The 14979-nt window shown below is 36.2% G+C and overlaps 1 protein-coding gene across 15 annotated transcripts in view; it reads left to right on the top strand.

Moving 5' to 3' along the window:
• The window catches only part of ptprt (protein tyrosine phosphatase receptor type T), a 224702-nt gene that overhangs the window by 205390 nt on the left and 4333 nt on the right, over positions 1 to 14979 (top strand). For all 15 annotated transcript variants that reach the window (XM_058054365.1, XM_058054362.1, XM_058054361.1 and 12 more), the window contains 6 exons: positions 2318 to 2472; positions 5773 to 5908; positions 9200 to 9349; positions 10335 to 10508; positions 10599 to 10730; positions 12023 to 12148. In XM_058054365.1, the coding sequence (XP_057910348.1) occupies positions 2318 to 2472; positions 5773 to 5908; positions 9200 to 9349; positions 10335 to 10508; positions 10599 to 10730; positions 12023 to 12148 (873 nt within the window). The remainder of the gene's footprint in view (positions 1 to 2317; positions 2473 to 5772; positions 5909 to 9199; positions 9350 to 10334; positions 10509 to 10598; positions 10731 to 12022; positions 12149 to 14979) is intronic.

The raw sequence follows: 14979 nt of genomic DNA, 5'->3' as shown, positions 1-14979 counted from the left end.
TCTGTCTGCAGCGGTGGAATCAATGATGGTGAATTATTGAAGGGGTGGTATGGATCCACGGGGAGCCACAGAGAGGAGGCTTCCTCTCAGAGCTGCTCAAAAGTTGGGAAATCTATCGACCCCCGGGGAGGTGCATCAGATTCACTGTGATGCAGGTGCCAGGAATATTTCCAAGGTTCAGGGCAAGGACACCCGCTGACCTCAGCAAGAGAAAACGCCCATTTTTTTATACGATGGAACCTCCAAAGTTGTACAAGTGAAATAAAACATGAAGAATTTGGCCCCAAACATACGTACAGTAGACTATATTTCCTGTGCGTCATAAATAGAATGCGGCCTTTTTGAAGCGAGTGACGTCATCTTCTCCAGTCCAAGCTTCCCAAAGGAGTTCTATCGTGAGATCATCTGTTTGCTAAATGAGACAAATGGGCCCTGGCTGAGTCGTCGTGTCCTTCATTAAAGGCGGCCATTTTGCCATCCCAGGGAACGATTTCAATTTCGTTTCAAGTCAGCGTGGTTCCTGCTGAACGCTGGCGATCCTCCAGACTTTCCCAAAAGGGCCATCGTGGGCTGTGACGGATGGCGTCTTCAGCACGGCGCCTGCCTTTTTTCATGAGATGGATTTCTCTGGAAATGACGGAATCGACTCGCCAAAGAACTCCAACAATGTGCTAATAATATCAGACACTTTAACAAACACTACAAGTATTTGTTGTTTACTTTTATTATATTTTATGCTGTTTACAAGCTCTAAGGAATCACAAGAATGCTGGCAAATATCTCATTTCATTCATTTCTTAGTTGTTACATCGTCCAGGGTGTCCACAGTGCAGCCCAGGGGCCATTTGCGGCACACAGCTGTTTTTTTTGTTTTATTGTAAAGATATCATTTAACAAGAAAACTGCAAAGGCTGCATATATGGGAGAAACAGCATTTATTACAGTCATTCTACAAGAATGATGTCATATTATGAGGACAAATATTAATTTTAGGAGCATGGAGTTGAAATATTAAAGAAAATTTTGTTTTTTAAGTCGTAATATTATGAGAAACAAGCAAAACAAAGTAATTTTGGGAAACTTAGGTTGGAGAAAAAGTTTGAATATTATGGGCATAAGTCATAATACTTTAAGAAAAAAAATTAATACTATATTTGGGGGAAATGGGAAAATCTGCAGTAATTTCACAAAAATTGACTCAAAATATCAATACAAAAATGTTGTGAAAAAGTTGCAATTTTATAGGAATAGGTCACTTGAAAGAAATAGGTCATTTTAGTATCATGAAGTGGACATTTTTGAGAAAATAATATGTAGTTTTTTGTAGTCATAATATTATCTGAAGAAAATTCACAAGAAGAAAGTTGAAAATATTGGAAAATTAATTTGACAAGAGAAAAGTCCAAATATTGTAAGAAAAAGTTTTATTCGATCAAGAAAAACAACACAATGTTACAAGAATAAACTTGTATTAATGTAAAATATTTATAATTTAGTAGCATAAAATATTATAAAATAAAATCATCCTATATTTGGGGGAAATGGGAAAATCTGCAGTAATTTCACAAGAATTGACTCAAAATATCAATACAAAAATGTTGTGAAAAAGTTGTGATTTTATAGGAATAGGTCATTTTAGTCTCATGAAGCGGACATTTTTGACATTTATTCTATCAAAAAAAACAACACAATGTAACAAGAATAAACTTGTATTAATGTAAAATATTTATAATTTAGTAATAATAAAATTAATAAAATATTACAGAAAAAACAATTATCTTAGATATTTTATTATCAGAAACAAAGAAGGACAGGTTGCCATTTTGGGAAAAATTGGGGAAAACTCATAATATTTAAATAAACTCATAATATTATGCGAATAATGTGAAAATATTATGAAAAAATATATGTTTAAATAATTAATTAATTTAATTTTTAATTTTTTTTTGTTTTAAAAAAACAAATGTGGGGGAAAAAGAGCACAGAGTGAAGTCGATATTAATATTGAGTTTTTTTCACCTATAGAAAAAAGCCGAGATGCAGGGTTTTTTTCTTGAATTGAATCTTAACTTCTTAACTTGTGTTGCTTTACAAAATGTGAAATTGGTCCTTCCTTTCATTTTTCACTATGTGGCCGTCACTGGAAAAACGTTTGGATGTCTTGCATGTACTCATACATTATATATAATACGTATACATTATACAGGGGTACCTTGCCTTTTGCTACAAATCTGTTCCAAAGAACTGACTCTGTATGGAAACCAATATACTATAAATGGCTGACTTGATGGAAGACTCTTGCTATGGTGTTTTTCAGAAGGGTCACCATGAACTACGAGAACTGCGGCAGTTCCATTTCACCAGCTGGCCCGACCACGGTGTTCCCTGCTACGCCACCGGACTACTGGGTTTCATACGGCAGGTCAAGTTCCTCAACCCGCCGGACGCCGGGCCCATTGTAGCGCACTGCAGGTAGAAGTCATGCATTTTATTACATTCTTCACTCACCTCCGACATCTAGTTGCCCCGTATGTCCTTGAAGCTGTCATCAATATGTGTGTTTTAACCCTCCTCTTGTGTTAGGGTCGGCACCGACCCGTTTTACATTTTAATGCATAAAAAGAATCACATAACATTTGTTTATTGCATCAAGGCTTTTTGACTTTGTCAGGAAACTCTATTTCAACAAAATAAAACCAAAAAAAATCATTTTTACTACATTTTAAAATGGTCTGGTTGAAATTATGACCACTGTATTGTTAGGGTCAGTTTCAACCCAGTTATAATAATATGACGATAAAGCAATATTTTGAGCCAAAACGGAAATCATAAGTGTACAATTAGCCAACACAATGACAACCAGATCCTCTTCTCATCATGTAAGCTTCAGGGGATTCTCATTTTGACCGCTTTTCCAATATACCAGCAGAAAAACAATGTCCAGACATGTGAGGTGAATTCACTCATTTGATTGGCTGATTTCACATTTACAATTTGGTAATGGTAATGGTAATGGTAATGGTTTTATTTCATTTGGACATGCATCAGATTACAATTGAGTGCATCCCATAATCAGTTCACAGTTCCACATGTCCAAAAGGAGTAGGAAGAAGCAAAGCTTATTAAATCCTACCCCTCCATCTGGTACTTTTACAATCAGTAACTGTTACATTTGTCCACTTCCTGCTTTCCATAATACAGTTTAAGTTTTTTTTTTTTTTTGGGGGGGGGGGGGGGGGGGGGGGGGGGTTGAAGTTTTAATTTTTTGTCCTGTACCGAAGTACAAGGTGATATGAGCATCCAATGACATAATGGGTACCATAGTAAGTGTCAATATAGTGATATATATAGCACATCATGACTGGTTCAAGACTCTTCATCCTTGTATTTAGCAAACATCAACTGCTTGTATTGTTTCTTGAATTGGCTCATCGTTGTGCATTGTTTGATTTCCTTACTCAATCCATTCCATAGTTTGATTCCACATACTGAAATGCTATGGCTTTTTAACGTCGTCCTAGCATATAAGTGTTTCAAATTGACTTCTTCCCTGAGATCATATTTCTCCTCTCTTGTAGAGAAGTATTGGATGACATTTTTAGCTAATTGGTTATTTTTAGCCTTATGCATTATTTTAGCTGTTTGAAGATGAACTATATCAGCAAGTTGAAGTATTTGTGATTTTAGAAATAAGGAGTTAGTATGTTCTCTGTAGGCGGCATTATGAATTATCCTTACTGACCTTTTTTGCAGTACATTTAGTGAGTGAAGATTGCTTTTATAGTTATTAGCCCATATTTCCACACAATAAGTAAGATATTTGGATCAAGGAAAGAATGACAAGAAGTACAGTGAACCAAGATTTGGACCTGTTCTGCTTTTTGATTTCACTTTATACTAAAGTTCTGTTGCTGAAAACAATAACTTTTTCTACCTTTTCTTGACATGAATATATATGGGTCAAAATTCACCCGAACACCATAAATGTTTCTTTAGTGATTAATACTAAAATGAGAAAATAAATAAAACTAATTGATTTAAGAGATATGTTATATAGCTCTCAGTAATAGCCAGGTAACAAAATAATTACATTTATTAATATGATTCTTTTGAGGTTCATTTGACCATTTTTGGAAATTAAAATGGAGGAGTATAGTGACAAAAAAAGGCCTACATGCCCACACCAAAAGTATTAAAACCAACATTTTCATGGATGAGGAAGCCTAAGAAGGTAACCAAGACATGAGAAGCAAATTTGATGGTAACTTATTGTTTTTAGTGTATTTTATAGCTGATTTAATACATGAGTCAAAACCCACCCGTTAACATAAGAGATGATACCAGAAAGCTAACACATACATAACCACATAAATAACATAAACCCTGCGACCCTCGTGAGGATAAGCGGTCGAAAATGAATGAACGAACATAATATATCATATAATAATAAAAAATACTGTCTATAAGAATGTATCCTTGAATTACTTTGATTGTAATCTGGCGGTATTGTAAAGGATACAATTAAAATTCAATTAACTTGACCTTCTTGTTGCCCCCCCCCCCCCCCCCAATTATAATGGTATGGCAAACATTGGACAGTTGGACACATGTAAATAAACAGAAACGTATGAGAGGAGACAGCAGGAAAAGTTATGGCAGTCGCTTCCAATTTCCAGGGGCACTCGCTATTTACCTGTATCGCTCGCACACACACACACACACACACATACACATACACACACACACACTGTTGTGGACTCAACATTAATCAAGCAGGTGACAGGTAATCTGCAGAGGCGCTCCCCCTCGTCCTCTTCCATCCCCTCACCCCTCCCTCCCTGTCCTTCCATCGACACCTCTTTTTGTTCCTACCTCTCTGACCCCCTCCCTTGCCCACGCCACACCCCCCGCCCCCTCCATCCATCCATCAACTTCTGATGTGTCTCTCATGCATCTTTCAGAATGGGTCGCCCAAACACTTGACATTTGTTATTAAAGTCTCAATTGTCTGTGACGTGTAAACGGGGGCCCATTTTCAACGCCACGCGCCACTACTTGATGCAGCTAGCTCATGAAAGCCGCTCAAAAATACAATCTTACAGGTTTTTCAAAAAAGCAACTTAAAAGTTACTTAAACTGGTTATTAATTACTTTTACGAAAAACTACAGTAATCCCTTGTTGCTTTGCCGCTTCAAATTCCGTGTATTTTTCTGTACTCTTTGGCCTAAATGATCAAAAATAGCTAAAAGTCACTTGGTGTCAGTAATGTTACTGTAATGTCAAGTGAGACACACAAGCACCAGACCTACTCCTGCCACATGAACACGGGTCTTATGGCTTAAATGACTTATTTTCCCTTATTATGTCTCCTATATTGGGTAATAGGTGTGGAAAGGTGACTATAGGGGTGTTATATTATGTCTAGAAGGCTCTACTAATGTAAAAAAAACAGTTACTATGGTACACATAATGTCATTGTATGGTCATATCACCTCGCACTTCGGTACGGGACAAAAAATTAAAACATAAAAAAAAAAAAACCTTAAACTGTATTATGGAAAGCAGGAAGTGGACAAATGTAATAGTTACTGATGGTAAAAGTACCAGATGGAGGGGTATGATTTAATAAGCTTTGCTTCTTCCTACTCCTTTTGGACATGTGGAACTGTGAACTGATTATGGGATGCATTCAATTGTAATCGGATGCATGTTCAAATGAAATAAAACCATTACCATTAAAAAACGTATTTATTTTTGTTTGGTGGCGGCAGTGCTGGTGCAGGACGGACAGGCTGCTTCATTGCCGTGGACATCATGCTGGACATGGCGGAGAACGAAGGCGTGGTGGACATTTTCAACTGCATCCGCGAGCTGCGGTCCCAGCGGGTGAACATGGTGCAGACAGAGGTGAGCGTGTTAATGGCTAATGGAATGAATGACTCTGATGTGGACAAATGATCCAAGTATTCAAATTAGCTGTGCCACAAGTTCACCACTCGCGACCACTCACTTGCAAAGATGTATTTACACAAAATATTTATATGTTTTTTCCTTTTTTTTTGCCCGAGGGGCACAAAGTTTACGCACATTTCAGTTACAAAGGTGCAAAATGAAATAGTTCATGGTGATATTTGTTTGAAAAAATAGTATTTTCATGTAAAAAAAAACATTTATGTGTTGTTTATGTTGCGGCATTGTTGTTTCGACATTTTGGCGAAATATACATATATGGCTAAATTTGTGTCTTATTACAAAAATAGTTTTTTCTCCCTTTTTTGGGGGGGGAGTACTGACCACTTGCTGAAACTATCTTATGTTGTACTGCGTATTTATTTATCTATTTATTTATTTATTTATTTATTTATTTATTTATTTATTTATTTATTTATTTATTTATTTATTTATTCTCCACATTATCTATCTATCTATCTATCTATCTATCTATCTATCTATCTATCTATCTATCTATCTATCTATCTATCTATCTATCTATCTATCTATCTATCTATCTATCTATCTATCTATCTATCTATCTATCTATCTATCTATCTATTACTAGAGAACGGAAAAAGATAGAAGCAAATGGTTTTTTTTGTTTGTTTTAATTTAATATAGCCAAAGAACACAATATTCTGTGTGCCTTGAGAAATCGTGAAAAATCATCAAAAATGGCCGTCCCCGAGAGGGACACCTTTTTGAAAAATGGCTGGGATTGAAAGAATAATATTATTGACTCATTGACTCAAGAAGGTATTCCAAGTATTAATTTTTTTTAAATTCAAATTAAAAATATATTTTAAAAATGTTATAATTTTTTTTATTAAATGAAAAAATAATCAAATTATTGGGCAATTTTGGAGTAATATGATGAGGCATTTATACATTTATATTTGATGTAGATTTTACAGTTGGCATTCCAAGTGCCTTAATGAAGTGGTGTGTCCTCTTGGCAGCGTCAGCGATGATATGAGATATTCGGAGCGACTGTATCGTCCTCAAACGCAGGACAATAGTTAATCCAGGATTAATTCATGAGGCACTGTTGCCTCACAACCTTTGAGATTCCATTGCTGCGGTTAAAAGTCTTCGTCATTGAACTTTTAATCTTTGAAACGTGGGGGAGTGGTTTGTGTCTCTGCTGGATGCTTCCATCATCCTCAACAAAACATCCATCCATCCATCCATCCATCCATCCATCTATCCATTTTCTACCGCTTTTCCTCATGAGGGTCGCGGGGGTGCTGGAGCCTATCCCAGCTGTCTTCGGGCGAGAGGCGGGGTACACCCTGGACTGGTGGCCAGCCAATCACAGGGCACATATAGACAAACAACCATTCACACTCACATTCATACCTATGGACAATTTGGAGTGTGTTAGTGTATTAGTGTTCTTACAAAGAACACTGAACTCATCACACACCAACTTAACACTCAAAAGGTATAATTATGAAACCAGCTCAACCGAATCATTCAATCATTCATTCATTTTCTACCACTTATTCTCACGAGGGTCGCGGTGGGTGCTGGAGCCTATCCCAGCTGTCTTTGGGCGAGAGGCGTGGTCCACCCTGGACTGAGTACCCGGAGAAAACCCATGCATGCACGGGGAGAACATGCAAACTCCACACAGAGATGGCCGAGGGTGGAATTGACCCCTGGTCTCCTAGCTGTGAGGTCTGCGCGCTAACCACTCGCCCGCCGTGCAGCCCTCATCAAAACAGTTCACAGTAATTCATCCTTTCAAAGGCAGAAGACGTGAATGAGTGTGCACGAGTGTGCACGAGTGTGCGTGGCAATGGCCTGAGGTGGGAAGTCCCCCTTCCGCCCGTAAGACCACAATCAACATTCGCCGCAGCAAACTTGCAACAACAGATGCGTGTGTGCAAAGTGGGTGGCGACATTAGCATGCGGCGTGCGCTCTGCTTGCCGTGGTGCGCCGGTTCGAGCACAAAGACAACGTTTGATCCCGTGCATGGAAAGACTGCACCCGTCCTTTCAATTCTTTGGCAGCCTGCAAGGCGAGCAAATAATGGGAAAGACGTGTCGAGAAAGACAAATATTTCACTGCTCCTGATGGACTCCTGATGGCGTTTGTGTGCAGAAACAATTGCATGGATCAGGGCTGTCCAAACTTTTACCAACAGTGAAAACTGAAATATTTTTTCCAAAAAAAACTGTATCTCAACTTTGTCATATAGGTAAAAAATCAGCATCAATCTTTTTAATCTTTTCTTGCAATTGTGTTATATATTACAAACAACATATATATTGTACATAGTTCTCTTTCTTCTCAATATTATGATATTTTTCTTCTTAAATAACAATTTTCTTAATTTCTTAATATTTTGAGTTATGCTGAGTATTTTCAGTGATGCTAATTTTACAATTTTTGCAGTTTTTAATTTTTGTAATTTTTCTTATGTAACATAACTTTATTATTAACTTTATTATGTAACTTTATTACCAACCCTACAACTTTATTTCTGTAATATTATAGATTTTCTCAAATTTTGGTTTTGTTTCTCATAACATTACGAGAAAAAAACAGATTTATGCTTGAATATTTCAACTCTATGCTATTAAAATGACATTGTTTTTTCTAATAATATTGCAAGTTTATTCTTGTAAAAAAAATCATCTTAATAATTTGACTTTATTCTTCTGAAATCTTTAACTGCTTTTTCTTTCTTTCATATTTCAACTCAATGCTGCTAAAATTACATAATTTTTCCTCATAAAAGTTTGTTCTTGTAAAGTTTTGAGTTGTATTTTTCAATTTCTTCAATTTTCCTCTCATAATTTAGACTTTATTTTCATATATTTTTATCTTTATTCTTGTAACATAACTTCATTTATAGCTTTATAAATTTTTATTAATTCTTTTTTTAAGATTTCAGTTTTATGCTACTAAAATGACATAATTCTTCCTCATAAAATTTGAACTTTTTTTGTAGAATTATAGATTTTTGCTATTTTGTTTTGTCGTTTTAATCATATTTTTAGAATGTGCTGCAGGCCAATAAAAAAACCCTATGGTCACCCCTCCCTGGCACGGATTCTACGTAAAACCACAGCGGACAAAGCTGGTTATGTCACATGGTCACTTGTTGCCAGGCAGAACTCCTGGGGCTCAATTCTAACTGCCCCAAAGTAGAAAGTAACTTTTTTTTTAAATGTTCTTTTCTTCTGTTTTGGCAGGAACAATACGTGTTCGTCCACGACGCCATCTTGGAGGCGTGTTTGTGCGGCAACACAGCCATCCCCGTGTGCGACTTCCGAGCCATCTACTACAACATCAACAGACTGGATCCTCAGACCAACTCCAGCCAGATCAAAGATGAGTTCCAGGTGAGGTCCTGAGGCCATTGTCATTGGGAATGAGGATAACAGCATATCTGTCATTGCCACGGCGACCATGCATTGCCCCTCTGATCTTTCATGTTTTTTATTGTTGAACATGGACATTTCTTTTAATTAGCGCGCAGACCTCACAGCTAGGAGACCAGGGTTCAATTCCACCCTCGGCCATCTCTGTGTGGAGTTTGCATGTTCTGCCCGTGCATGCGTGGGTTTTCTCCGGGTACTCCGGTTTCCTCCCACATTCCAAAAACATGCTAGGTTAATTGGCGACTCCAAATTGTCCATAGGTATGAATGTGAGTGTGAATGGTCCAAAGACAGCTGGGATAGGCTCCAGCACCCACCGCGACCCGTGTGAGAATAAGCGGTAGAAAATGAATGAATGAATTAATGAATGATTCGGTTGAGCTGGTGTCATAATTATACCTTTTCAGTGTTAAGTTGGTGTGTGATGAGTTTAGTGTTCTTTGTAAGAACACTAACACATTCCAAAAATATGCTAGGTTAATTGGCGAGTCCAAACTGTCCATAGGTGTGAATGTGAGTGTGAATGGTTGTTTGTCTATATGTGCCCTGTGATTGGCTGGCCACCAGTCCAGGGTGTACCCCGCCTCTCGCCCGAAGACAGCTAGGATAGCCTCCAGCACCCCGCGACCCTTGTGAGGATAAGCGGTAGAAAATGAATGAATGAATGTTTTCTTTTTAATCAAATGTATTCTTACATATATACATATATTACTTTTTTATTTATTATGATTTTTATTATGATTTTTTTATTTTGTTGAAATGTGAATGTACTGTATAGTTTAATATTCTGTAGATTTGGGATTTGGGAAGTTTTTTGGGTTTTTTTTGTGATGCCCACAAACGTGTTTCATGAAATATGTTTTGGACCCTGACTGTGTACTTTTGTACTGTTCTAGTATTTAGGCTTCTGCTTATTTCCTTCCATACTTTATATTTCTTTTCACCAGACCCTTAATATAGTGACCCCTAGAGTGCGCCCAGAGGACTGCAGTGTAGGTTTGCTACCCAGGAACCACGACAAGAACCGCAGCATGGATGTTCTGTCTGCGGACCGCTGCCTGCCTTTCCTCATCTCGGTGGATGGCGAGAGCTCCAACTACATCAATGCAGCTTTGATGGATGTAAGGATAGACGCAGCTGGCTTGTGTGTGTGTGTGTGCGCGTGCACGTGTGTTTGCTTGCTCATGCATGCTCCATCTCGACTCCCCCAGAGCCACAAACAGCCGGCGGCCTTCATCGTTACCCAGCATCCTTTGCCAAACACCATGGGCGACTTCTGGAGGCTGGTGTTTGACTACAACTGCTCGTCCATCGTCATGCTCAACGAGATGGACGCAGCACAGGTGCAAGACGTGCACGCACACACACCCACACTTCCTGCTTTTGGCCAAGTCGTTCTCCTCTTAGGGTTTACTCACAACAGCCCAAAAGGACCACGGCTGCATGCCGGCAAAGTCTGATAGTTTGGAAAGTGGTCAGCAACTTTTAGCATGAAAACGATCATTTTCATGGGCTAAATAAACAAAACACCCTTTTTTCCAAAATGGATATGCATTAAATGACAATGTTATCTTGTAAAATGCACATTAAATTACAACTTTTTTGTCTAAATATTTATATATTATATTTATATATATTATTTATATTATTTTATATATTATTAATATTTATATATATATATCTATATATATATATTATAATATTATATTTATAAATATGTATTAATATTTATTCTTGTAGAATTTCTGCAAAGTTTTTTTCAATTTCCAAATTGAGATGAAATGCAATGCACTTATCCCATTTTAGACTTTTTGAAATGTGTCCTTTTTTTAATCATTGCTTCAGTTACTCGCCCCTGAAGTTATTAATATACACATACCATAGCATTAATTAATAAATAATACATAAGATAATGAAATATTTCAAATAATTCAAACAACAACAATAATAATAATAATAATAAAATGTATTTGTAAAGCGCTTTTCAAAATACTCAAAGACACTATACAGAAGAATGGAGTTGAATAAAAACAAGTAAACAGAGTAAAAGATACATTAAAATACAACATTCATTCGTTAATACACAGTTAAAACATGAGTAAAAAATCAAAAAAATAAATATAAAATAATATATATATATATAATATGTAAAAAATATATGCATAATTAATGTATATTCATGTAAAATTATATAATAATGTAAATTCAATAAATTGCATTAAAATAAGAATATATTTATTTATATCACACATATTCGAAATCATTAAAAAAATATATTATTTTAATAATGTGTCCAGACTTTAAACTGGACAGATTCAACAGATACACCCCAACACAATCCATAATATCAATACAGAAACACTCAAAACAATCCAAGTAAAGCCCCCAGCATGCTGGCTCAGCAGCCCAGACGTGTGCCTGTAATAAAGACGCGTCATTTAATGAATGCCATGTCTGCTCTTGTAGTAAGCAATGAATGACAGCTGGCTCCTTGCACAAAAGAAATAATCAACTGGAAAAAAAAAACTCAGCAAATATTCCACAAACATCAGGGAAATGGCGGTAAAATATGCTGATGTGAATGACAGGGAAAGCTGTCCGTCATAACAGTCACTCAGACTTGACTCCTCCACAGTTATGTATGCAGTACTGGCCGGAGAAAAGCTCCTGCTGCTACGGACCCATTCAGGTGGAATTCATCTCAGCAGACATCGATGATGACATCATCAATCGCATCTTCAGGATCTGCAACATGGCCAGGGTACGCAAGCTCTTCGCAACTTCCTGTTTCTTTCCCGCATGTATACGTATTTGTCACGCAGATACCTCGTCTCATCGTCCATGCGATCAATAAAGCTAGCACTCTAGCGGCGTCATGTTGTCGGTAGACTCCGGTGTGGCCTCATCTACCGGCCCGCCCCCCCTACTGCCCCGCTCTCATTCTCGCTGGTCACACACATCGCCAGCTGAGCATGAAGTAGTTCAAATCATTGGCCGCCACACCGTCCGGTAAGCCATCAGGTGCGGAGAGGGAGGCTCGGTGCAATCCCCACAGGAAGCGGAGAAGCGTTAGAAACGTTTGCCTCTGCGCGTCTGCTCCGGCGATAGCAAATTGGCCTGACAGCAGCGGTGGGGTTTTTCTATTTCAGGGCGATGGATGCCAAGGTGCCTCGGGCACAGTTGAGCAAAAAGGTGCCATGAAATTGAATGAAAGGTTTCCCAAAGAAAAGACATTTAGTGCCAGAACAACATGAAAAATTACTTATTTCAATCAACGACGCATACTTGTAGGACGATGCCCTCTGGCATCACATTTTTACCCAGAATTTTTTTTGTGGTGTTTTCATATGGTTTTAGATATACTTTTTACATCTCCAACAAATTCATTCATAATGGATAGTTCATATTAAGGTGGATATGCATAAAATGACAATGTTATCTTGTAAAATTATAACCATTTCACATTAAATTACAACTTTTTTTTCTCTAAATATTTATTAATATATTTATAAATATGTATTAATATTTATTCTTGTAGAATTTCTGCAAAGTTTTTTTCAATTTCCAAATTGTGATGAAATGCAATGCAGTTATCCCATTTTAGACTTTTTGTAATTTGTCCTTTTTTTAGTCATTGCTTCAGTTACTCGCCCCTCAAGTTATTAATATACACATACCATAGCATTAATTAATAAATAATACATAAGATAATGAAATATTTCAACTAATTCAAATAATAATAATAATAATAATAATGTTTTAGATATACTTTTTACATCTCCAACCAATTAATTCATAATGGATAGTTGATGGTGGAGTTGACAACAACAAACTCAAATTTTCTGTTCCTCTATGATTTTTTTACTTAATCAAGTTACTTAATAGAAATATATTATAAATGTACATAAATAACAATAACATTTTGATATAGAAATATTTTTAAATAATACTGACCTCACAGTGAGCTGAGCTTCCTTACATGGCCGTGCCCGGGTGCAAGCTGTTTGCTGTATAAGCCGAGTGGGAATGCCCTGAGGTGGGCTGTGGGTGGAATACGTTTTTGTAAATCCAAGGAAATACAGTTGGAACAGGTGCAGATTCTAGAAGATATAGAAAGTGTAATTTATTATTTTTTTTATTTAAAATTAATTAATTTAAAAAATAATAATAATTTAATGTAATTAAATAAAATTTAAAAAAAAGTGTTATTGTGTGTTGCTGCTCTATACGAGTCCACAACTCAATAAATGAGCATAAAAGGTCCCCTTTAAGGTCTGGACAAATAAACATAGACAGCATCCAATTATGCAATAGAAATATATTTTTAATTAAATGAAAAAAAATTGGGTGTTTTCGTATGGTTTTAGATATACTTTTTACATCTCCAACCAATCAATCAATTGATAATGGACACTTCATATTAAGGTGGAGTTGAAGTCTAATTTTCTGTCACTTTATAATGTATTTTTTTAATGTTTACTTAATCTAGTTACTTAATATTAATATATTATAAATGTACACAAATAACAATAACATTTCAATATAGAAATATTTTTAAATAATACTAAAATAATAAAATAAACTATAATATTTTAAGAGTGTTGTTTTTATTTTTAAAATAATTGTATATGAATTTTGTATGAATAAATAAAACAATGACAGGAAATAAAATATTATTTTATGTGTATTATTACCAGGCTTTCGCTGGCTGTCTAAAACAATGCTTGAGAAACATATCAAACCATTTCATACGTGTGTGTATTTACTGCTGCAGCAGCTCCAGTCTCCACGCTAGACATAATGAGTCTCCTCATGAAACAACACTGCTGACTAAAATAGCACATTTCTCATTTCAGGTCGTTATAGTTGCACATTACTTACAGAAGCATTCGTCTCCAAGGCAGAAGCGTATTATGAAATATTTGGGTATGTTCTATCATCTGTTTGTGTGCTGAACTGCGTCACTCGCTAAATGTTCTGCAAAAAAGGTCAGTAAGGATAATTCATAATGCCGCCTACAGAGAACATACTAACTCCTTATTTCTAAAAACACAACTACTTCAACTTGCTGATATAGTTCATCTTCAAACAGCTAAAGGCTAAAAATAACCAATTAGCTAAAAATGTCATCCAATACTTCTCTACAAGAGAGGAGAAATATGATCTCAGGGAAGAAGTACATTTGAAACACTTATATGCTAGGACTACGTTAAAAAGCCATACAATCTTACATATGTGACGGTTTTTCAAAAAAGCAACTTAAAAGTTACTTAAACTGGTTATTAATTACTTTTATGAAAAACTACAGTAATCCCTCATTGCCACTTCAAATTCCATGTATTTTTCTGTACTCTTTGGCCTAAATGATAAAAAATAGCTAAAAATCACTTGGTGTCAGTAATGTTACTGTAATGTCAAGTGAGACACACAAGCACCAGACCTACCACATGAACACGGGTCTTATGGCTTAAATGACTTATTTTCCCTTATTATGTCTCCTATATTGGGTAATAGGTGTGGAAAGGTGACTATAGGGGTGTTATATTATGTCTAGAAGGCTCTACTAATGTAAAAAAAAAACAGTTACTATGG

Source organism: Doryrhamphus excisus, chromosome 18 (genome assembly GCF_030265055.1).
Source record: "Doryrhamphus excisus isolate RoL2022-K1 chromosome 18, RoL_Dexc_1.0, whole genome shotgun sequence".
NCBI lineage: Eukaryota > Metazoa > Chordata > Actinopteri > Syngnathiformes > Syngnathidae > Doryrhamphus > Doryrhamphus excisus.
The sequence above is the reverse complement of the archived record's forward strand: the minus strand, read 5'-3'. Positions and strand labels throughout refer to the sequence as shown.